The 25963-nt window shown below is 37.0% G+C and overlaps 1 protein-coding gene across 2 annotated transcripts in view; it reads left to right on the forward strand.

The window, feature by feature from the left end:
• LOC117297859 (receptor-type tyrosine-protein phosphatase T-like) overlaps positions 1-21284 on the forward strand; it is a 51659-nt gene extending 30375 nt beyond the window's left edge. For both annotated transcript variants that reach the window (XM_033781023.1, XM_033781024.1), the window contains exons 21-41: positions 188-287; positions 1383-1620; positions 4192-4225; positions 4923-5043; positions 6220-6302; positions 7176-7387; positions 8144-8231; positions 9607-9683; positions 10227-10263; positions 11255-11352; positions 11890-12009; positions 13001-13152; positions 13647-13782; positions 14172-14300; positions 15405-15504; positions 16485-16561; positions 17026-17160; positions 18210-18338; positions 19036-19187; positions 20429-20564; positions 21057-21284. In XM_033781023.1, the coding sequence (XP_033636914.1) occupies positions 188-287; positions 1383-1620; positions 4192-4225; positions 4923-5043; positions 6220-6302; positions 7176-7387; positions 8144-8231; positions 9607-9683; positions 10227-10263; positions 11255-11352; positions 11890-12009; positions 13001-13152; positions 13647-13782; positions 14172-14300; positions 15405-15504; positions 16485-16561; positions 17026-17160; positions 18210-18338; positions 19036-19187; positions 20429-20564; positions 21057-21143 (2441 nt within the window). In that variant the 3' untranslated portion in view covers positions 21144-21284. The remainder of the gene's footprint in view (positions 1-187; positions 288-1382; positions 1621-4191; positions 4226-4922; positions 5044-6219; positions 6303-7175; positions 7388-8143; positions 8232-9606; positions 9684-10226; positions 10264-11254; positions 11353-11889; positions 12010-13000; positions 13153-13646; positions 13783-14171; positions 14301-15404; positions 15505-16484; positions 16562-17025; positions 17161-18209; positions 18339-19035; positions 19188-20428; positions 20565-21056) is intronic.
• Positions 21285-25963: the final 4679 nt, after the last annotated feature.

Consider the following 25963-nt stretch of genomic DNA (forward strand, 5'->3'; position numbering starts at 1 on the left):
TGATTTTACTAAGCAAGGGTTTTTCTGCTTAAGCAAAATTTTGTGCTTAAGCAGCTCTATGAAATTGGGCCCTGTTCAGAGCTCATTAATTTGTTTATTGTTGATACTTTATTTGTTCACACCTTGATATAGTGTCTAGGATATGTGCGCTTTTAAAGAACTCCATATTTTTTTAATATAATTCTAGACCCTCCTTCACCCCCGGTACCAAGCTCAAATCCAAGCGACGCCACAGATACTACGGTCACTATCAATCTCAGCCGCGTACCTGACGATGTTTATATCACGTAAGTTTAGTGTTCACAGAAAAAAAGTAAATAGTGCCTCATAATGATTTGAACTGTTTCATGCTATATTCCAAACTGAACATAATACCTAATCTAGAGCTTGCATGAAACAGCAGTAGTGCACCTTGGAGACCACATGGGGAACTTTTATTTTTATGTAGGACTGGAAGATTACAACAAGCTATTAGTGAAAAGTAACCAACGCAATTTTTTCCCTGTTTGCTTTAATTTTTCAGTCTTTTTATGTAAACGAAAATATGGACAATTGATGTCACACAGGATGTAACCTAAGCATCATTTAATATTAAAGGATTCGGGTACTTTTTCAAAATGTCCATAGATTTACATTAAACTTACAGGGTTTGAAGATAATGATAGTGAAAAGCTTCCCTTCAAATATTACTAACTAAGGTTGTATAGTTTTTGAGAAATGAGCAAAACAAGTCACAAAATAGTTTTGGTCTCATATGAGACCCAAATTATTTTAGCATGTAAAATCTCCTTAACCAGTTGTGATATTATACCAAAGCCATAGCTTAAACTGGTTAATACGTTTTTACATGCTAAAACTGAGACGAAAATTATTACTTTTACTCATTTCTCAAAAACTACAGCACCTCAGTAATTAAAATTTCAAGGGAAGCTTTCTACCATCATAACTTTCAAACTGTGTAAGTTTAATGTAAATCTGTGGACATTATGTTTTTTGTTAGGAAAAAGTACATATACCCTTTAAGTAGGAGAGAAAAGAGAATTAGCTGTTGCAAACTGCTTACCAACCAATACTATGGTATACATGGAAAAGCAAAAAATAGTTAATAGTTCTGACGTTTCGACTCTAGCAAAGTCTTGATATCACTTAACTACCTGTTCATGTTTGTTGTGTTGTCATTTACCCTTGGAGAAAGACTCTGCTATGGTCGAAACTTCAGGCCATATTAAACTAATTTTTGCATTTATTAGGAGAATTACAAATTAGCGACTTGATTAAAAGCTATAGATTTGATAACCTCAAAAAGTAATGTTTTTAAAGTAGTTTTTCTCTTTATTTTAAAAGACGCTCTAAATTTACTTCATTTACTCTTTATGCTACAGTTCTTACGTCATTCATGTTAAGAAGACTGAATCCAAGAGGAAGAGAGAAGCTCTCGATCCCATCCATTATAAGGACTCTCAGGACGACTACATTGCAGCTGAACTATCCAAAGAGATGGTTCAAGACTCTTTTGTAGTTGGAGATGATAGAATGTATGGAGGCTACCTCAATGCACCGCTAGACAAAGGAGCAACGTACGACATTCGTGTTGGAGCGGTTAGCAGTGGCAATGGAACGGTATGTTAATGATATGGTTAAAGACACTGGACACTATTGGTAGTTGTCAAAGGCCAGTCTTCTCACTCGGTGTATCCCAACATATGCACAAAATAACAAACCTGTCGTTGAAGTTGCGTGATAATAATAAAAGAAAAACACCCTTGTCTCACGAAGTTGTGTGCTGTCAGATGCTTGATTTTGAGACCTCAAAATCTAATTCTGAGGGCTCAAAATCAAAATTCGTGGAAAATTACTTTTTTCTCGAAACTACGTCACTTCAGAGGGAGCGTTTCTCAAAACGATTTATACTATCAACCTCTCCCCATTACTTGTTACCAAATAAGGTTTTATGCTAATAATTACATTGAGTAACTACCAATAGTGTCCACTGCCTTTAAAGAAACACTCTTTAGAACTTTTTTTTTTTTTTTTTTTTAAGAAAGTGGGCAAATTTAACAAACTTTTTCTGTTTTTTTTTGTTTTTTGGCTGCATTATTTGATTTTTATGTTGCAAATCTGGAAGAAAAAAACTATTTTTAGCCATAGTTTACAATTTGCCTGCCGTGATAAGCCACGAAATGCACAAACCTCCCACAAGATTCCTCTGTGATTTTGCATAGTTTTATATGTGCCATCTCTATCTATATCAATCCCATACTTATAATCAACTTTGACTGAAGATTTTAGTCAATTTAAGTTTCTAAAAAAGCCTATTTAATATTTAAGAGTTAGCAAGCATTGATAAATTTATGTGGTGTGTCGTGGTCAAGTGTTTAAGAGCACCGAACTCAAGCTCTGGTGTTTCCAATTAGCAGAGTGTGGGTTCAAGTCCCATTCTTGACACATGTGTCCTTAAAGGCAGTGGACACTATTGGTAATTACTCAAAATAATTATCAGCATAAAACCTTACTTGGTGACGAGTAATGGGGAGAGGTTGACAGTATAAAACATTGTGAGAAACGGCTCCCTCTGAAGTGACGTAGTTTTCGAGAAAGAAGTAATTTTCCACGAATTTGATTTCAAGACCTCAAGTTTAGAACTTGAGGTCTCGAAATCAACCATCTAAACGCACACAACTTCGTGTGACAAGGGTGTTTTTTCTTTCATTATTATCTCGCAACTTCGACGACCAATTGAGCTGTAATTTTCACAGGTTTGTTATTTCATGCATATGTTGAGATACACCCAAGTGAGAAGACTGGTCTTTGACAATTACCAATAGTGTCCACTGTCTTTAAGCTTATTTCTTAATGCCTTTGAGCAAGACATTTAACCTTTATGGCTTCGTCCTTAAGATGGGACTTTAAAAAAAACAAATTATGCAAGTCGCCAGACACACAAAGCCTGATGGCCACTTCAAAGTGTGGGCTACAATTATTTTATTCCAGTGGCCGTTGCCACCTACTCCTAGGGCTGAAACAGGGCTACCCCCTTTACAGTCCATATGGATGAAGGCCTGGGCAGCATAACCCACACTCCGCTGATCAAACACAAGAGATTGAATCCGGTGCTCTTAAAGATGCTATGTCAGATTTTTTGCCGATTTGACCAAAAAAAAATAGATTTAAAATTCAATAGGTATTTTGATGGGGGTCGAGAAAGTTTCAAGCTTTCATATGAGCCATTGCTCTAAAGAGTCCGCCAATTATTAGTAGCAGTGAAATAAAGTGCTCAAAATTAGTTTTTGTCGGGATCCCGACAAAGTATCACGTGACCAATTCTTATGTGTTTTATAAGAAACATTTTACATTTTTGTCATGGTTCCTGACCATTAAAAGTAAAAGTTAAATTTGTTTTTCGTTAGAGCGGCTGATACTCTTTGAAATACCATTCACTCAAAAAAAATCTTTTATATTGTTTGGGGCAAAAAATCTGATAAAGTATCTTTAACCGCTCGGCCATGACATGCCACTTAAAGCCTTAGGTCAAGTGTATTGTGTGTTACACTTATTGCGGAGAGAAGGGGTTTGCTGTGGTGTTTCTGGTAGTGACTATTTATCAATATCTGTTTTGTTTTTGTTTTTTTGTGGAGGGAGGGGGGGGGGGATTTCCAAGCGCCTGGCGTACTTGGCGTACCTTAATGTACGCTGTATAATATTTTGGTTAGTCCTGTATAATGCAAAAACAGGCTTTTCTCCTGAGATTTATCAGACTTGTTCACTCTATATTAATAATATTTGAGTTTATATAGCGCTTTTTCACTCCCGAACGGTCGTCTCAAAGCACTTCAAATTTTTACCCCTGGTCACTGGGCCTTAATTCACTCCTTAAACCATCGCATCTCCCTGGGGAGTATACAGCCTTGTGCAACAAATGCACTACTCGGCTTAATCAGTCACAAGAACCATCTCTGCCCTCACAGGTCCCCATTTACCCTTGGGTGGAGAGAAGCAATAATAGTTAAGTGTCTTGCTCAGGGACACAAGTGTCACGACCGGGATTCGAACCCACACTCTGCTGAACAGAATCAGCAGAGCTTGAATTCGGTGCTCTTAACGGCTCGGCCATAACACCCCATCTATCAACAATCTACTTTTGAAAACAGTTCTCAGACAAAATAACCATGTGTGCATTTGGTTTAATTACAGGACGTCACTGTGACGTATTCGGACCCTTTATCAGGTAAGTCAATCAAGACAACAAACCAATTGGAGAACCAAAATTTTGACTCCACAAAATGGCGGACTGTGTTAGTAAACATGCAACTTTTCAGCAGACTTCCTCTTTTTCTTTTCAATACAGTGCCATAGAAAACTGAAAAACATTGTGGAAAAGTTAAGTGTGATCAGCAATTTCCTTGTTTTTTCTAATTTTAAAGTTGCATGTCTGGTTTATAGTTCATGAAGTTAAATGAAAACCACACAATGAGCCGTTTCTCACAATGTTTTATACTATCAACCTCTCCCCATTACTCGTTACCAAGTAAGGTTTTATGCTAATAATTATTTTGAGTAATTACCAAAAGTGTCCAGTGCCTTAACAGGTCTGGGTACTTTTTGTAACATAAAACACAATGTCCACAGATTTACATTAAACTCACAGGGTAAATATGTCTAACATGCTAAAATAAATTTTGTCTTACGGAGACGAAAATTATTTTTGTGACTGGTTTTACTCATTTTCTCAGAAAACTACAGCACCTCAGTAAGACATATTTTAAGGGAAGCTTTCCACCATCATTATCTTCTAACTGTGTAAGTTTAGTGTAAATTCATGGCATTGTGTTTTGTGTCCGACAAAAAGTACCCAAATTCTTCAAGCCCACTCCTCTTGGGTTTAATATTTTGTCAAAGTTGCAATCCTGTCTTATTTTCTGTAGCTACTGTAGAAGCTACTGTGGAAGCAACCAGTTCATCACCTATTGGCGGCATCGTCGGTGGTGTGCTAGCTTTTATCATCGTTATCGTCGTCATTATCATCGGCATGATTATGTATAGACGGTAAATATTATTGGATTGTTTTCATCTGTCCCTTTTAATTTTGGATAACTTTCCGTAGGGCCACCATTTTTTCACTCATTGAGGTAAATTAGATACTATATTATTATTTCATATCGAATGAAAAAGTGATATGCCATATGGAAACTTTTCCTTCCCAATTTTATACCTATCTTGCTGGCAAATAGTTCACATACAGAACAAGGAGTAGAATCAATTTGAATTTTGTTATTATTCATACAGGTTTTTGTATTTCTCATTCTATTTAATTTGTAGGCATTCTAGTCTGCACTTTGAACATTTTAAAGTCAAATTTCTATCTATATAATATATAAATGGTTGACCAGCTCTTGCTGCTGGCTTTTGCGAAATTGAACGAAACTAGCGACCTAATGAAATGATCTCATTGGCTAGTGAATAATAATTATTATTCGTGGCCGAGCAGATAAGAGCACCGAATTCAAGCTCTGGTGATTCTGGTCAGTGGAGTGTGGGTTCGAATCCCGGTCATGACACGTGTGTCCCTGAGCAAGACACTTCACTGTAATTGCTTCTCTCCACCCAGGGGTAAATGGGTACCTGTGAGGGCAGAGATGGTTCTTGTGATTGATAAGCTTTGATTGCGCTATATATTTGGCAGCACAGGGTGTATACTCCCCAGGGAGCTGAGATGGTTTAAGGAATGATTTAAGGCCCAGTACCAGGGGTAAAAATGTTGAAGCGTTACTGCGTGACGGACCTGAGCGCTATACATGTATAAGAAGCCACTATTATTATTATTATTAATAGTGGCCTTTTATTAGTGGCCTCTCATGGCGCTGTACAAGCAAAATTTATACAAATACAAGAGAAAGTATAATAATAACTATACAACATTGCCACTATATAATGATAACTAAGGTAGAGATTCGGGGTAATCAGTTGAATTAAACAGAATTATGAAGTGAACAGATGAGTTTTGAGTAGTTGTTTGAAAGAACTTGCGGATGAATCTTGGCAAAGAAGAAGAGGAAGATTGATGAAATTGAATTACTCCTTTTGACTGTTAAATGTTGATTCAACGGAGCATTCTTTTTCCAACCAAATTGAATGAGCTGTGTGTGAGAACATGAATGGATTTTTGTTAAAATTGGCCAGGGGCCAAACCTTCATTAACAATTGTATCTTGACGGTTTTTAGGAAAAGGAATGATGGTGGCTCGAAGCAGCACTTTGAAACTGATGGCGACATCCATCTAGAACCGACTAATAATTGTCTAGCAGGTATGTATCAAGTTTTCTTCTTTTTTTCTGATTATATTCCTTCCCTTTATAACAAACACAACGTTTTCTTTCACTCGTAGAGTTTTTTTATAACCATTTCTTAAAGTTATTCACACCAACTTTTTAAAAATTGTTTGTCAAGGATATTGTGATTCAGTAGCAAGACGACAATACTTTCTAGTCATTGTGAAATCAGCGGTTAGCTTGTAGGATTCATAAGTGCCTGGTACTTTGTTGGTAGATGCGCTATATTAGACTTTGATATTATATTCATAAATACCTCACACAGTTTCGCTATTCCTATTGGTGGAGAGCGCGTCACGTGGGTGTGTATAAACCTTTGTTTATGACCAGTAAAAAGTGTTGAAACATGGGCATGACACGTGAACTTACACCTGTTCTTACAAGACAGTTTCTTCATTCCTATTGGTCGAGAGCAACGACTGAAACTGTTGTGCCACATCACGCGATACGCGCGATGCGCACATCATTCCCTTATAAGGAGTTGTTTACCCGAGGGCGACGGAGGGGTTTACCATTTCATAGCTGGAGGGGTGTTGTGTTGAAAGAAATCATTGAACAATTATAATTTTTGCATTTATTTTACTTTTTTACCAAAAAGTGATGAAGTTTTTGACCTTAAAAGGTATTTATGAATGGGAATCAAAGTGTGTTGAATCGGTTTTCAACTACCGGTTTAAACCCGCCGAGGCCTGGTTCTTGATAATTTACCTCGACTTTGTCTCGGTAAAAATTATCAAGAACCATGCCTCGTTGGGATTAAACCACTAGTTGAAAACCTCTTCACCACACACTGATTCCCTTATTATATTAATAATAAATTTGTTGTTTCCCTGGTTACCCTTAACGAAGATGCATCATCAGTGTGTATTGAACCTGCTGTAAGAGACAGACCCACACCCACTGGTACACCATCGCCAACCCGTAACCCCACTGAACAACCTCCAGAGCCCAAACAGTTACCATTCACAAATCCACCACCGGTTCGTATTGAAGAACTTGAGGAGTATATTCAGATGAAGAAATCGGCGGCCGCTGATGAAGGCTTTGAAGCTGATTACAAGGTGAGCATTTACTTCTGTAGCTGATTGTTTTATTCTTGTAATAATTAAATAGGGGCTTTTTATAGCAGGGATATTATTTCTCCATTTTAAACCGAAACTTCTTTTAAACCCCGCCCATAACAAAAACCTTTTTGAAAAACTTTTATAAAAAAATTAAAAAGTTGATTTTTTTTTTTTTTTTAATGTTATATTTTGAAACTGAGATAATTTCATAAGAAATTGAAGGTATAACCACATGGGACACCCCAGATTTAAGAGCAGGGCTTTCAAAACCAAAGACAAATGTATGTAAGCAGGCTTCATACCTGGCTTATTTCACGCTCGCAATCTTTCACGCTTTGCGCTCACAAGCTTTCAATCTTTGCACTCACAAGCTTAATAATAAGAAGAAGAAATACTTATATAGCGCAACTCAGTACTGCAAGTACTCTCAATGCGCTTTGCAAAACAAATAAACACATTTATACAAGAGAAAGCAACAAATAAACTAAACGATATGTTACAAAAAAAGATTGAGTGAACAGGTGGGTTTTGATATGTGATTTGAAGAGGTCAGGGTTTATCAGAGATAGGAGGGTAGCAGAAAGAGAGTTCCAAAGGGTGGGTACGCTGAAAGCAAGGGCTCTTTTTCCGTATGTTTTTGTTCTGTATGGGGGAACTTGTAGCAGAAGCTCATAGTTCAGGCTTTTTTTCACCAAACGTGTTCATCAGTGCCTTGTAAAAAAAAGTTTTGACTCTTCTTTATTTTATTTCTAGACTCTTCCTGAGGGTCAGTTACATTCCTGGACTGTAGCAAGAAAACCAGAAAACAAGGCCAAGAATCGATACGCTAACGTCATCGCTTGTAAGGAATCTACATGTCTGTGTTTTATGTTTCCTAAGCGGACTGCTTATAGGGGTCTTTAGTTGCTTATAGGGGTCTTTAGTTGTTCTGTAGTATTAATAATAATAAAGACTTGTAATGCACACCTATCCCCCCCTGCTGGTTGTTTAAGGCGCAGTAAAACCAAAAACAAAATGAAAAAAACAGGCCCAACTAAATTAGTTCGTGAAAACATGTGGCATAAGATAAGTTTTGAGGAGAGAGTATGTTACTTCATTGGGAGCTGTTTCTCATAATGTTTTATAATATCAGCAGCTCTCCATAAGCCTTTTTGAGGTATGGCGGACGTGATACGCGCGAGTCACACGCCGCGACTGATGCCACGCTCACCATGTTGGTGGTCATTAGGTTTACGTGAAAACGCCGCGTCGCCCCCAAAAATGCGCACTTCACTGAATAACATTCGTTCTGTTTCTATGGTCAATACGCACAAATTTACCACAACTTTAAACAGTGTTGAAGCATTGTGTCCGCCATACCTCAAAAAGGCTTATTGCTCATTACCAAGTGAGTTTTTATGCTGACAATTATTTTGAGTAATTACCGATAGTGTGCACTGCCTTTAAAGGTCTCTTCCAGGAAGAATGAATCACAGCATTATCGTTTTGTATTAAATTTAGAACAAATAAGTTTAAAAAAGATGAATCTTTCACAGATTTTATTTGACTGTCTTTTTAGATTGTGGTTCTATAATAGATGATAACGTTAACGTTAATTCTGGTTTTACCATTACATCGATGTGTGTTAGCAGTGTACACTCGCTACTTTTCTCGAGTACTCTGAAAAACATCATAGGCATATCACTTGGGTGTATATAGTACTGACACATAATTCAATTAAACTCGATTCAATTCTTGATTCATCATGGCCAGCATGAAAATCACTTTCTCGATCTGCACAAATAAAAATACAGTTATTAAAAATAGCATAAAAACATACATAAACCGTAGAAATTAGAACAGCAACAATATAATCAAAGTATCACACGGCACATCGTTGTAAGGGTAAAATCAAAATTATTATATAACTGACTGACATACAGATCCTTGTCATTTGAGTGGTGGAACTTACTTCACGTGACATTCACTATTACTCCCATCCGCACCGGGGGGTCAAAAAGATCTATTTGCCCATATGGGGAATAGCATTTCCCATTCAACAGTTAGGATCATCCTTGTTCCATTTCACTCGGCTTCGCCTTGTGAAATGGAACAGTCCAAATTTTACCTTGCGATAGTATTCCTCCCATTCCACTCTGAGCCACTCAATATTTGTATAATATTCTTTATCCGTGATGCAAATTTTGACTTCTATTAAATGTTAATATGATTTACAGATGACTACTGCCGTGTTGTGCTGGAGCCGTTGGAAAATAAACCTCACTCAGACTACATTAACGCATGCTACATCGATGTAAGTACGCATCTATTCTTATTATGCAAATTTGAGAAAATATAATAAGCTGTTACCCGCCAAAAGAATGCGGCCCAATTTTATGGCTCTGCTTACCGCCAAATTCTGCGCTAAACAATCACGATTCCCCGCTTATGTGCAAGCGCTGAATTTCTCTGCTAGCCTTGTAAGCGTAGAATGCCCTGTAGCGTTGAGTACAAAATTCGCCGCTCATCCGTGAAACATGCTTGCCTTTAAAAAAAAAAAATTAAAAACGCTCACTGAGCAATTAACCCCAAATGGGAAATTAGTTTGATTAATTACGTATCAAATATGACAAGAAATATTTCAAGAGATGTTTTTTACTATCATCATCAAAGACCGTGTAAGTTTTTCTGTAAATCTGTGATCTTAGACAAGTTTTTTTCTAACTAACACTGTAGAGTTCTTTTAATGCTTGCTAAATCATTGTATGTACACGTCTATTTCACTCTTTTCAATGTGCAACTTTTTCTTGCCATGATATGAGAAATATTTACTTAGATGTTTGTTTTTTCTCTGCAGGGATACAGGGCAGAAGACGCGTACATAGCCAGCCAAGGTAATGTTAAGTTTGGGAGGCCTACAAACTTGATTTTGAGATTGGGGGTAATTTTTATTCCCAGATTAGGTTTTGGGGTACGGTAGCACTATGTGTAAAATCTCTATTGTGTAGTGTTGGTTCCGAAAAAAAACTGGAAGTTCTACAACTGCAACAAAAATGTTGGACAACCTAAACGGAGAACTGTTCAATGCTAAGATCTTGTCATACAAAAGAAAAAAGAGAAGGGGTTCGCCCCGGTGTTCCTGGCTGTAGCTGCCGTATGCACCTTGTAACCCTGATAAGGAAGGTGCTACATAATTGGGTCTACGATTTCGTCACTTCAATAACCTATCCTTCTGAAAGTTTGTATATACATGTACTCAGCGCCTTGAGTACCTTGTTTGGTAGATCAGGCGATATATAAGACTTTGATAATAATAGTAATAATAATAATAAGACATTTGTAAAGCGCCTAATGCAAAAACCTCTAAGCGCATAAAAGAAACAATAAAATAAACAATTAGAGAAAGATACAAGATACAAATAAGCAAATTACAAAAAAGCAGCTTTAAACAAATGAATTTTCAACAGGGACTTAAAACATTGATATTATATTATGTATAAGTGTTGGTTCTGAGAGGAACGTTTCGATCAGTATGCTCCGATCGTCTTCAGGAGGATGCCAGACTCTGTTGCTAGATGCTGCTAATGGACCCTTTTCATGAAATATGTAAACTGCACAAAGCGCTTGGGCATAAACATTTTGGTTGGCAAACATGAGGGAACATTGCGCTGTTTGTACACAGCTAATGGCTACGTGACGCAGACGCGATTGTGCATCTCCTTAGTGCACAACTCTATGGCATTTTGCCAACAGGGTCTGCACGCATGCGTGAATGTACTTGGCATGTTTCATGAATGGAGTCCATTAGTACTGCCGTGGAGATTAACTGGTAGTTGGGCATTGGTCAAATTGTGCTAATTTATGGGCGATTTGATTTTCATTCAGGGCCAAACAAAGAATCCATCAAAGATTTTTGGAGGATGATGTGGCAGCTGAACGTGGATAAAATCATCATGCTGACCAACCCAATTGAGGACGGCAAGGTAACAAGAAACAACAACAAAAATATCTTAAAGGCACTGGACACTATTGGTAATTACTCGTGAGGTCTAGAAATTAGGCATCTGAAAGCGCTCGACTTCGTGTGACAAGGGGTGTTTTTTCTTCCATTTTTATCTCGCAACTTCTAATAGTGTCTAATAGTGTCTAGTAACAAACTTTCAATTTCAATTTCGATTCACTTCATTATCCCCGACGAGAAATTCATTTCTGCCTTTTCAAATTTACAAAAATTACACACAAATATTTTTTTACAAAAAAAACAACCCACAATAAACTTTTAAAAAAATAATTAATAATATGAAAAGCTGTAATTAGGGAAACTGACTAGGAACTTTCAAAGAAGTAGGCTTTGAAACTTTGCATAGTGGAACTACCACCAAGGGAGGTTTGCGGTAACACCATGAATATCTGTTTGCGTAGTGTTACATTTTAAATAGTTGAGGTTTGAGCAAAGAACTATTGACTGGAGCGGGACTTGAACCGACAACCTTTTCTCTTGTTGATTTAACGCTATTCAGATGAAGTGCCTGAAGTACTGGACCGATAACGGATCTGCAGAATACACTGGTATTCAAGTAACAACAGTCAGGGAAGATGTTTATCTGGATTACACGGTACGCCTTTTTGACATTTGTGAGGTAAGTACACAGCGCTTTAGGATACGATATATTACAGAGGCACACGATGTCCACTATCTAGTCATTATGGCTTGCCTTCCAAAAGCAAATTCATGTCTCAATTAATCACAAATGGCGTGTTGTTGAAGAGCAGATAAGAGCGAGCTCTGGTGTTTCTGATCAGCAGAGTGTTGGTTCGCGCCCCAGTTGTGACACTTGTGTCCATAGCAAGCCAATTAACCATTTATTGCTGCGTCCTTCTAATGGGACGTAAAGTCGCAGGTCCTGTGTGTATTGTGCTATGCACATGAAAGAACCCAGTCCACTTATCGTAAAAGAGAGGGGCTCCGTATTGCAGGTTTGATTGGCTACATATTGCGTCGCAGCACCATTACATGATGCCATAAAGAGTAGAGATTATGCTCATTATGCGTAGGAGGTTATGCTCTTTTCAAATGTGTAACAAAATTAAAAACGACCTTGGTCGTCAAACGACTCATTTTGCTTGATCGCATTGTAAATTGTCTGAAGGCAATAAAAGGAAACCATATCCATCAATCCTAGTCTGTAAGTTCGTTCCACAAAATCAATTTTTCGAATTAAAGGCAGTGGACACTCTTGGTAATAACTCAAAATAATTGTTAGCATAGAACCTTTGTTGGTGACGTGTAATGGGGAGAGGTTGAGGGTCTAAAACATTGTGAGAAACGGCTCCCTCTGAAGTGCCATAGTTTTCGAGAAAGAAGTAATTTTCAAAGAATTTGATTTCGAGACCTCAGATTTAGAATTTGAGGTCTCAAAATCAACCATCTAAACGCACACAACTTTGTGTGACAGGTGTTTTTTCTTTTATTATTATCTCGCAAGTTCGATGGCCGATTGAGCTCAAATTTGTACAGGTTTGTTTTATTATGCATATGTTGAGATACACTAACTGTGAAGGCTAGTCTTTTACAATTACCAATAGTGTCCACTGCCTTTAATACGATTTGCTTGTTGGTTTGTGCAATAGGCCGGGAAGCAGGAATCTACTCGCCGAGTGACGCAGTTTCACTACACCACGTGGCCTGATATGAAACCACCGGAGTATCCAACTTCTTTACTTAACTTCCTGCGTGTGGTCAACACAACCAAGAATATTGGACGCACCGTCGTACACTGCAGGTAATATCCAAATCCAAACTTCAAATCAAAGACTTTATGGAACTGCAATAATTTTGTCTTATAAGACACTTGACACCTTTGATAATTGTCAGAGACCAGTCTTCTCACTCGGTGTATCTCAACATAAGCATAAAATAACAAACCTGCGAAAATTTGAGCTCAATTGGTCGTTGGAGTTGCGAGATAACTATGAAAGAAAAAACACCCCTGTAACTTGAAGTTGTGTGCTTTCAGATGCTTGATTTCGAGACCTTAAATTCTAAATCAGAGGTCTCGATATCAAATTCGTTGAAAATTACTTCTTTCTCGAAAACTACAACACTTCAGAGTGAGCCGTTTCTCATAGTGTTTTATACTATCAACTTCTCCCCATTACTCGTTACCAAGTGAGGTTTTATGCTAATAATTATTTTGAGTAATTACCAATAGTGTCCACTGCCTTTAACACCAAAGTGTGAATATAATTTTGTTGATGTAATTGAATTATTATTCAGTGCTGGAGTTGGTCGTACGGGAACGTACATCACTCTGGATGCCATGTTGGAACAGATGAAAGAAGAAGGACAGATTGAAGTTCTTAGCTTCATCAATCAGATGCGACATAGACGCATCAAGTCAGTCCAGACAGTTGTAAGTCAAGAGTTTTAAAATATCATAAGCACTAATATATATAACTTGACATAGTTTTGTTGAATCAGGGTATTAGAAATAGGAAATTTGCAGGTACAAGCATGTAAAATCTTGTTTGGAGACGTGTTGGTTCTGAGAAGAAATGGTATGCTCTATTAAGTTTTGAACAGTATACTCTGCTTGACTTAAGAATTTGTGTCTTCTCGTGAAGAAGACCAGTAATGAATGTCGAGACCACAACGATTGTTTAAGTTTATTATTTATCTCATGTTATCCATTTACGACAAAGTGTGTTATACACAGGGTAAAGTAAAATTAAGTAACAACAATGCTTTCAGATTATATTCCTTGTTACGGATATATTTTTATTTAATATTTTGTAATTTTAGGAGCAGTATAAGTTCCTTTATGACGCCATTCTCGAGGCCTACTTGAGCAATGATACAACGTACCATGTCACAGAATACCGGCGTAAACTAACAGCATTGAAGAAGTCAGGAATGGAACAACAATTTAAGGTAAATCTCTCTACTTATATATATTGATATTCATAGAACTGAAAATAGTTTTTATTGCACCTTTTTTGTTATTTTGTAGTTAACACGTTAAATAATGTGTACACCTTTGAAACAAAAGTTGGTTGTCAGTGTGGAGTGGTTTAGAGCATCGAATTCAAGTTCTTGTGGTTTGGTCATCAGAGTGTAGGTTTGAATCCCTGTCTAGACACTTGTATCCTTGAGCAAGACACTATAATTGCTGCTCTTCAACCAGGGGTATAAATGGGTACCTGTGAGGGTAGACGTTGATGTTTGAAAAAGCCCTTTGGAGCGCCACGGCAGCCCGGGGCTGAGAAAGATTACGTGAATGGTATCGGCCCAATGACCAGTGCACTATGAGAAGTGCGTCCATGCATTTTTCCAAAATGCTCTTTATGATACCTACCCAGGTCAAAATTCTAGTTGAACCTAGTTAAACTGTGTTTAACTGGAACTAGTTGAAAACCAGTTGATAAACTAGTTAAACACAGTTAAAACCAGTTGGTTTAATATGGAAAATGGACAGACACCAACTGGTTTATAATTTAAACCTAGTTGAACACAGTTAAACCTAGTCCAAACCAGTTGGTTAATATGGAAAATGGACGAGTTTGGTCACTATCCAGTTGAACCAGTTGACCCCAGTTAACTGGGTTCAACTGGAATTTTGACCTGGGTAGTTGCTTTGTATATAGGTTTTCTCCGTCAATTTCGAGAAGCAGCCAATATAACCACCAACCTATTCTATTTTGCGCGTAATCCAATGCTACTGAAAAGGGTAATCCGATTTCGTTTTATGATTAGTCAAGTATAATGTTGCGTCATTCGATTTAACAATAATCATTCAATTTAACAATCATCAAGGCAAGAGTATTTGACTCCACTCATAACGAAATTGAATAGCCGAATTCTGAATTTGAAACGCAGTTACAACTGGAGAGGCAAACCAGCTTTAATTCGACTGTATGAAAATTAAATTGGCTGCTCATTTGCCGAAATTGACCAAGAAAACCTATATTATTGTTACGAATATTATGTTAAAAAATTGTTTAATAAAGCTGTCTCTGAAAATATTGTTAAAAACAGACCTTGAGAAAGCTGTGTGCTGAAAGTACGCCCAAACCCAACTCCTCCGGAAAGCTACCCGAGAATGTATCCAAAAATCGGTTCCCGGAATTCATACCAAGTGAGTAAACAATCTTGTTACCACGGTAACATTCATAATTGTTAGTAGTCTATGAAAAGCTAGAGTGAGTTAAAATGCTTGTAGTATGAACTGAAACCAAACTGTGTACAGGTTTTGTTTAAATTTAAAGATTACAAAAATCAATCCCGAAAAAAGGCCACCATTTTTGTGGAATGTGATGCCATCATGGGTTGTTTGTCGAATCTGGTCATTTTAAAAACATTATTATGAAAGGAGCATATTTATGCTTTAATGCTGTTAAAACCCTATGTTATATCAATTTTGGTTTAAAAGTTATGAAAGTAGAAACAGCGGATAAAGAGGGTTAAAAGTGAGCTGTTTATTGAACATACATCAACAATTTCTCTTTCAATAAGCTGTTGATATACAAAAATACATATTATATATTTTAGTTCTAAAGTATACAAAAACAATTGTTTTAAAGGAATTCTAGTGTTTTGTCTAGTTTATCCATAATGGTATTTCCAACAAACAACTCATGTGGCTTGATTTTATCACATAAAGTTAATCATTTTTAATGAAAAAACTTTAAATAAAGGCAGTGGACACTATTGGTCATTACTCAAAATAATTACAAAAATAAAACCTTACTTGGTAACAAGTTGTGGAGAGCTGTTCATAGTATAAAGCATCGTGAGAAACAGCTCTCTCTGAAGTAGCGTATTTTTTTCGAAACAGAAGTAATTTTCCATGAATTTGATTTTGAGACCTCAGAATATTTTAAGAACTCGAGCATCTGAAAGCACACAACTTAATATGACAAGGGTGTTTTTTCTTTCATTATTATCTCGCAAGTTGGACGACCAATCGCATCCAAATTTTCACAGGTTAAGACTGGTTTCTGACAATTACCGATAGTGTCCAGGGTCTTTAAAGAAATGTGTTGACGCAGTTATGGAATGCGCTTTTATCAATTATTGTTCAATGATGATGTAAAGTGTTATATTGATTTATAATAGCTGATCGAAGCAGACCATATCTGACAACGCTTACCAGTGAAGAGGATACCAACTATATCAATGGGACATATCTACCGGTTGGTAACTCTTTTTTCAAAATTATTTTTTTTTACTAAAACAACCCCCCCCCAAAAAAAAAAAAAAATAAATAAATAAATAAATAAAAAGTGTTAGGCATACAGTATGATTTGTCTTTTTAATACATTTTCGCCAACTGAAGCCCCACTAATCTTTCAAAAGGAATGGTCTGAGATATATTTAATAATATTTTACATTGTAATGCTAATTTAAAAATAATAACAACCTCATTTCTATGGCGCCTAACACCTAAATTGCGTGGTTTTCCTTTTATCATTGTATTCTATACTTTTACAATATCTTTCTACCCGTATGCATTTTAAAACAAACGGTTAGAGATGCTTTTCAAAGACCAACTTGATTGCCAAGGCAATGTGTTCCTTTAAACTAAAATTTCAGTTTTTACAAATATACAGCCCTATTTATGGAGGACTTCATTTTCCTCGTTTTAATTTTCTGATAGGGCTACCGAAAGAGGAACAGGTACATCGCTACCCAGATGCCAACACCAAACACCATAGGGGACATCTGGCGTCTGGTGTATGACCACAAATCAACCTGTATTGTCATGCTCAACCAGTTTGATAAAGACGACGAGGTGAGATAGGTTGGGGAAGTAATACTTTTACTGTGATTTAATTTGATTTTGGATTTGATTTCATTTCATTTCATTTCATTTCATTTCATTTCATTCCATTCCATTCCATTCCATTCCATTCCATTCCATTCCATTCCATTCCATTCCATTCCATTCCATTCCATTCCATTCCATTCCATTCCATTCCATTCCATTCCATTCCATTCCATTCCATTCCATTCCATTCCATTCCATTTGATATTATTTGATATTACATGAATGGATTTAATATGATTTGATTTTTGTTTGATTTGATGTTTGATTTTAGATTTTAATAATTCAATTTCATCCCTTGAATTTTTTTTTAAATATGCAGGGTCGGCCGTAAAAATATTTTTTGTGGTTTTATGCCTATAAGTGTTTGGGTTTTATGTGCACTCCTATAGAAAGAACTGTGGCTTTATGTCCCATCATAAAGACAAAGCAGGATTTTGGTACTTTTTGTAACACAAAACACTAAGTCCACAGATTTACATTAAACTTACACCGTTTGAAGATAATCATAGTAGAAAGCTTCCCTGAAAATATTAGTTGCTGAGGTGCTGTAGTTTTTGAGAAATGAGTAAAACAACGCCTTGAAAATATGTTTTTACATGCTAAAATATTTTTCGTCTCATGATCAGTGAGACGAAAAATTATTTTCATGGCGTTGTTTTACTCGTTGCTCAAAAACTTTATCACCTCAGCAAGTAATATTTTCAGGGAAACTTTCTACTATCATTATCTTCAAACTGTTTAAGTTTAATGTAAATCTGTGGACATTGTGTTTTTTGTCCTACAAAAGGTACATAGACCCTTTAATCAATAATACAATCAGTCAACTAGATAGTGTGCATAAAATAAGATGACTCCCATAATGAACAAATTATGCAAACTGTATGAAATTTAATTTTCGTTGTTCACGTTCAGTTGTTTTGTTTTCAAGTGTAAAATATTTGAGTAAAATTTCAACGACAAATGCGAAGCCCATTCATCAGTATTGTGTATTGTTTTTTTTATTGTTTTATTAGACCATGGTCCAGTACTGGCCAGAGGCAGGCCCAATGGAGTTTGGTCCCCTGGTCGTTGAGCTGCTAGAGACCAATGAATACACCGGAGTCATCGGCCACTCTTTCACTCTCAAGAAGAAGAACTCTAAGGTAAAAAAAAAAAGAGTACAACCGGCCAGTGTTTCAGTAAGTTCCTTTCCTATTTTACAAGCCAATAAGCAATGGCGTAACCACAGGCAGGGGGTGGGAGGTCCCCTCCCCCCCCCCATCCAAGGGGCAGTGGACACTATTGGTAATTACTCAAAATCATTATCATCCTAAAACCTTGCTTGATTACGAGTAATGGGGAGAGGTTGATGGTATAAAACATTGTGAGAAACGGCTCCCTCTGAAGTGACGTAGTTTTCGAGAAAGAAGTAATTTTCCTCGAATTTGATTTCGAGACCTCACGTTTAGAATTTGAGGTCTCTAAATCAAGCATCAGAAAGAACACAACTTCGTGTGACCGATTGAGCTCAATATTTCACAGGTTTGTTATTTTATGCTTATGTTGAGATACACCAACTGTGAAGACTAGTCTTTGACAATTACCAATAGTGTCCACTGTCTTTAAGCAGTCAGCGCTATGAAAATTTGCCCCTAGTGAAATTGTTTTTGCTAACCTGTGAAATACGCTTACTCTTAGGCAAAGTTTTCTGCTTTATTTTACACATAAACTTGCTTACCATTAAGCAGCACTAAGAAATTGGCCCCTGGTTATGTCGCTGCCATTAAGGGATAAACAGTCAGAGTTAATCATTTCAACTCTCTCGAAAACAATGTAAATATTATTCTAATGTTTTTTCAGCTTGACCCTCCACGGACCGTCTGCCAGTTTCAATATCTAGACTGGCCATGTGATCAAGATGTCCCAAGCTCATTGGATGGCTTGCTGACGCTCTTCCAACTCACTGAACAGTGGAACAAGACTGAAGAAGGACCTATTGTCGTCCACTGCATGTAAATATAAATTTGTATAACCATGCCAAATTGATTTTAAATATATAAACCTATATATTTGTTATATTATGTTGCGTTTTTATGTTTGGTTAAAGGGTCTGGGTACTTTTTGTAACACAAAACACAATGTCGAAGATTTACATTAAACTTACACAGTGTGAAGATAATGATAGAAGAAAGCGACCTTAAAATACCACTTGCTGAGGTGCTGTAGTTTTTGAGAAATGAATTAAACAATGTCACAAAAATTATTTTAGTCTAGACCACTGAGCTAGCTAGCTCGATGTAATTGGGTAAAAACTCAATCATATTCTATGCTGCAAAATCGGTATGGTACCCTCTGGTAAGGATTCCAACTGCCCCTAGCCTTCGGGCGATGCCGGTGGTCATCTGCTCTAGCACTGCGAAGTTCTGGGGTTCGAATCCCACCCGAATGATTTGCTTGTGAATTGTTTTCACAGAACAGAAGGTACTGAGTATACAGTGCTTAAAGGCAGTGGACACTATTGGTAATTACTCAAAATAATTATAAGCATAAAACCTTACTTGGTAACGAGTAATGGGGAGAGGTTGATAGTATAAAACACTGTGATAAAACACTGTGAGAAACGGCTCTTTCTGAAGTGACATAGTTTTTGAGAAAGAAGTAATTTTCCACGAATTTGATTTCGAGACCTCAGATTTAACATATGAGGTCTCAAAATCAAGCATCTAAAAGCACACAACTTCATGTGACAAGGGTGTTTTTTCTTTCATTATTATCTCGCAACTTTGATGACCAATTGAGCTCAAACATTCACAGGTTTGTTATTTTATGCATACCTTGAGATACACCAAGTGAGAAGACTGGTCTTTGACAAATACCGATAGTGTCCAGAGTTTTTAATACACATCGGTGTAAGGGTCAAAACACAATCTCCTGAAACATCAAGGCTAAAAACTGGTAGTGAAATTAATAACAATCCACTCAAAAGCTAAAGCAGTAGTTCCAGCCGAGTTCTACCTTCCGCCCAGGTAGTAGTTAAAAAGGACAGTTATTTTCCGACCCGAGAGGTCTCCCCAATTCCGAAAGTCTACTCCGCATTAGTAGAATAACAAGGACAGTTCTCTATAAAACAAACTCTACCTGGCAAGTAGATACATACATATGGTGTTACCGCAAACCAAATACACATTGATACCTCACCTAGCAAAGGCCTCCGACCAAACCATATCACGATACCTATTTTCTTGTTTCCAAGTGACGGCTTGGGACGTTCTGCTGCCTTCTGTGCCTTGATAACTCTCATGGATAAGTTCAACGAAGAGAAGGTCGTCAATGTTTTCCAAGAGGCTCTCCGGTTCCGTATGGTCAACAGCAACATGTTATACTCTGTGGTGAGTTGAACAAAGACTAGTTAGGCCCTTTTCACATGACAAAGGTAAACTAGGGTCCTTGGTCTCGGGTGCTAGTTGTATTGACCAAGGACGTTGATCAAACTAGAACAGGACCTTTCACACGGTGCAGAAACCAATGTCCTGTGTCACAGAACCTTTGTCTTTTAGGATGTCAAAGGTCAACATTGTTTACCCTCCGTTTCACTGATATCCGCACAGCTAGCATAAAATTGCAAATGTATGTGTTGGTTACCAGTCATTTTCCCACGCTGTCGTGAATCGACCCCTAAAACAAAAATGGTTTTTGGTCATAACTATGACGACAAAATAAACGTGTAGTTATGTTGTGATCTATGCTCAAATATTCATTCCGATTAACAAGCGATATTAAACATCTGGCCAAATGCTTGTCTCCAGCCAAATAATATTTTCCATATAAAACCAATTACCGAAATAAATAACCGACAAGAATATTTCTTCTTTATTTGCTAGGAGCATTATGCGATGTGCTACAATGTGATCCAAGCCTACATGAACAGCTTAGCAGAAAACGCCATCTACGAGAACCTAAATAGTTAATACTGTATAATCATGGAGCAACTGGCTTTCTTTGGCTAGGCCGGTGCCGGTACTTAGGACTATGCCTGGAGGCCTGTATGTAAGGGGCATTTTGCTACAATGGGGTCTGTTGCCCCTTTCCGTCCCAGCCCTCTCCTTCTTCTCTTCTCTTCATTTCTATTTCATTTGTAATATTAGCATAAAACCTTACTTGGCAACGAGTAATGGGGAGAGGCTGGTAGTATAAAACATTGTGAGAAACAGTTCCCTCTGAAGTGACATAGTTTTCGAGAAAGAAGTAATTTTCCACGAGTTTGATTTGGAGACCTCAGATTTAGAATTTGACATGTGACCATGGTGCGACAAGGTTGTTTTTTTCTTTCATTATTATCTCGCAACTTCGACAACCGATTGAGCTCAAGTTTTCACAGGTATGTTATTTTATGCATATATTGAGATACATCAACTGTGAAGACTAGTCTTTGGCAATCACCAATATTGTCCAGTGTTTTGAAGGTAGGGTCATAATTAGTAAGTTCTCTCGAAATTAATGACTATAAAAACGCTGCATGGTCAAGTTTGGGTGGTAAGGTTGGCTTAGTGGTATCTTTTCTTGCCTTCCACCTCCAGGACCCGGGTTCGAATCCCACCAGGGAGCACTATTTGGATTGGTTTTTCAGTCCCGACTGTGTTTAAGTTTGTCCCTGAAACAAATCTCTGGGTTTTTTTCTCCCACATCTAAAACTGAAACTTCCTTCTCTCCTTTGGGTTCTTGGCTCGTACGGTGATTAAGTTCACTTTTCTGAGGGCCGTTGGTTTCACAACCAGAATCAATGAAAAGAGATAAAATGAAAAGTTGTTGATAGTGTAATTAACAGAGAGTATAAACTATTTTGAGAAACGATTCCCTTCTAAGTAATTTGGTTTGAGGTCTTGAATTCAAGCACCTGACTGAAAGCACACGACTTGTGCGACAAGGGTGTTTTTTTCTTTTTATTATTCTCTCGCAACTTAACAACCATTTTAGTTCAAATTTTCCCAGGTTTGTTATTTCATGCATATGTTGAGATACACTAAAGTGAGAACACTTGTCTTTGACTTTTACCAAATGTGTCCAGTGTCTTTAAGTAAACATAAAGTGGGGGAGGGGATGCTGAATGCACCACCTCAACCCATAAACATAATTAAGAAACACAACCTCAAATGTTTAAATTTATATATTTTTATAGTTGTATAATGAGTAGGGTAGATGGCCTTAGCTTCCGATCTAAACCAGACCTTCTTCATCAGAGCTACATTAAACAAGTACAAACAAATACATATCCATTGATTTATTTTATAGAGTTATATTATATACATATATTCAGATTTATTGTGCAGTTTAAGTTTGTTAAAGAATTTCCAAGTTGGGCCATACCAACTTGGCAAAAACATTTAACACATTTTCACTGAATTCTTTAAACTTCATTACTTGGGTCATTAAACTTAATGGATAAGCAGTTACTTTGTCTGGGGCATTCAGCAGTCATACTGGTATGTGCATTTTATCTAATTAAGTCCACTGTTTAGGAAAGCAATTACATGTAGATAACAGGTGTAAATTGCCAGACGAAAAGGATGTGCTTTTTTAGCCTCTTTATTGGAACTTTACCGTAATGACACAGATTTTACAGAAACATAAACCATGGGAAGATGTATGCAGTTGGGAGTCACATAATTTTCTACATTATGTGTTATAACAAAAATTACTAATGGAAATCAATTTTTTTTTTTACTAATAAGTTGGATATTAAAATTTCTACTTTCAATTATGTAAAGCGTTTAAAAAGCCAAGATTTACATAGCAATTTGACGTTTAAAGGGGATGAAAATGTATCAGAAACTAAATATGAAGCTTTCTTCGAGTCTTTCAAAGATTTTTTTGATCAAATCATTACAGTAGAGCAAGCTAGTCGAAACGTTGAGACCAATACAGAACTGACTCCGCGGCAGTACAGTTAATTACGATCCTATAAGCTAAAGTAGTAGTCCAGTCTATTTTCTATACCATCCGCCCTGGTAATAGTTAAAAAGCAGGACAGTTCTTTTCAGAACTGAGAAGTCTCCTGAACCTCCAATTATCTACTTCGCGGTAGTAAAGAATAAAGCAAGACAGACTAGTTCTCTAAGAACAAACTCTACCTGGCAAGTAGATACACACATGGTGTTACCGCAAACCAAATATACATTGATACCTCACCATGCAATGCCTCAAATCCTATAATCACCACAATAGCTTTTATATATATATATTTTTTTACACCTGTTGTGTATGCAATATAAAGTCACATATAAAAGACAAATTTACTAGAGCAACTGGACTTGAGCCTTTAACCTCAGAATTAGGATGTTAGCACATTAATAATAATAATAACGAAGTCTTATATAGCGCATGTATCTACCAAACAAGGTACTCAAGGCGCTGAGTATATACAAACTTTCAGAAAGATAGTTATTGCAGTGTTGACTTTTGAGACCTAATTAGTTACCACCTTATAATGGTTTACAAGGTGCTACGGCGCATACAGCAGCCACAGCCAGGAACACCGGGGCGAACCCCTTCTCTTTTCGATAAGTGCACTGGGTTCTTTTACATGCGTTACACAACACATTGGACCAACGGCTTTACGTCCCATCCGAAGGACGTTATATTCCAGGGGTCGTAGGTTCAAGTCCCACTTGAGCGCACTCTTGTACATTTGCCTTTGTTCCAACCCCAAATTGTTTAAAAAGTTAGGTTACAATGAAGATTTTTTCAGGATACAATAATGAGCTTGTGGGAAAAAAACTTAACTTGTTTAAACTTTGTGACAGACATTTTTCTTTCTTTAAGGTTTGTTTCAATACATCAACATATCATTAAGATTGAGATGCTCATCAATTTATGAATAAGAAAAAGATGAGCTTTGTGTATGTCACCATGGAAAGAAATTATTTAGTAAAACTGTGGGTATAAATATGTTTTGAGTGTCTCCAGGAACAGATTTGATTCTTTTTGCGTCGACAAAACCCTTTATCTTTCTACATGTATAGACCTGTAGAAAAATAATGTGCGTTGATGTCATCTAAGCGCCATCTTACAGGTAAACTGGTGAGGAAACAATGAAAACATGCAGGGCCCAATTTAAGCATAAAATGTCTGCAAGTAGAAATGAGCAGGATACCAGTCATAAGTCGAACATGTGTCATGGAAGTTTGGCCGGTACCCTAATTCTGGTAAGCATTATTTTGTTGTGCTTATAGCCACTTGTTTTGCCTAAGCAGCTCTTTGAATGGGCCCAGGTTTGTACACTTGGTGCACAAGATTGGCCAATGAACAACCTACTTTCTACCTCAAGGCGAGGTTGCCCTACTCAATGATGTCCTATGCTTTGTAACACCTAAAAAGGTCTATTTTATGCCTACTCTTGTATTTCATCTTTTAAACAAAAATAAAAAATAAAATTGTGTGTGTTATGTGTTTTTATGTAAAATATAAAAAAAAGGCCAAAGAAGTTTCCCATCCAGGGACAATAAAGTTTTGTTTTATATTTAATTAACTCTTGTTCTTTTGCATTTATTTGTGACTTCTTTTACCATGAACATCTCTGAGCTGAGGAAGTTATGAAACATGTTCTGGTTTACTGTTTTACAAAGCGAGTTAAACAAGAGAGGTGACAAGGTCTTTACTTCCAATAACCCTGGAAGGTCTTTTAAAATTTAAAAATATACTAAAATTTATTTCAATAGCAGTATTTGGCATAGCCCCCCCCCCCCGCCCCCTACCATCTTACCACCTCCACCCTAACAACCTCACAAATAAACCCACTTGGTTCGTATTTATTGTCTCCTGACGATGACTACAGCAAGCAAGTAGAAACGTTGAGATTAATCTAAGAACTGACTCCATGGTAGTGTGTACAGTTAATTACGATTATGATAAAAAGCTAAAGTTGTAGTCCCAGCCAGTTGTCTGTCCACCTTCCGCTCGGATATTAGTTAAAAAGCAGGACAGTTATTTCAGAACTGATAAGTCTACATCCGATAAATCTACTCCGCGGTAGAGAAAAGGCAGTTCTCTAAGAACAAATTCTCTGGCAAGTATTAGTCACAAACACGGTGTTAGGACTACCGAAAACCAACTTGGGCCCTACATACCTAGGCCTTTTGATACCTCGCAATGCCTCAAATCCCATATTCCTGATGAAAAGGGTTAGTTTTCCAAAGGCAACATTAATATAGATGTTAGTCACGACTACGAACCTCTTATTATCAAAAAATAGTCACCAGAAGAAAACACTTATTTTAATGATTTTGTCAACTCCTGTCCCGTGTCGCTTTTAGCTCGGGTCCTTTGTTAAAAACGCACCTATCTACAGAGGTAGTCATGATCAAGATCACTGAACTTTTATAAACTTGAAACTGTTGACGTTTTCTTTAAAAACGGTGCAACCAAAGTCCTTCCCTTAAACAAGTTGACATACAATGGACTATAAGATAAATCCACTCCAACTACTGTGTTAGGCGATACAACATGCATAACATTAAAAACACATTATATATATTTATATATATATCTATTGTTTTTTTCCCCCGACAAAACGATATCGGCTGCTTTTTATTCGGCCACGTTTATTTAAAAAAAAATGTACGACCCGCATTTTTATAACAACCGCGAACCTGGCAAACTGCAAACTTTGAAAGTGCGCCCTCTTTTGGTCTTTGCTTGACAAAAGTCTGGCATCGTACTCGTTATGATTATACTTTTGTGTAATGGATTAGTAGGTACCAGACGCAATAAGTATACAAACAAAACTTGTGCT

Source organism: Asterias rubens, chromosome 12 (genome assembly GCF_902459465.1).
Source record: "Asterias rubens chromosome 12, eAstRub1.3, whole genome shotgun sequence".
Classification (NCBI taxonomy): Eukaryota; Metazoa; Echinodermata; class Asteroidea; order Forcipulatida; family Asteriidae; genus Asterias; species Asterias rubens.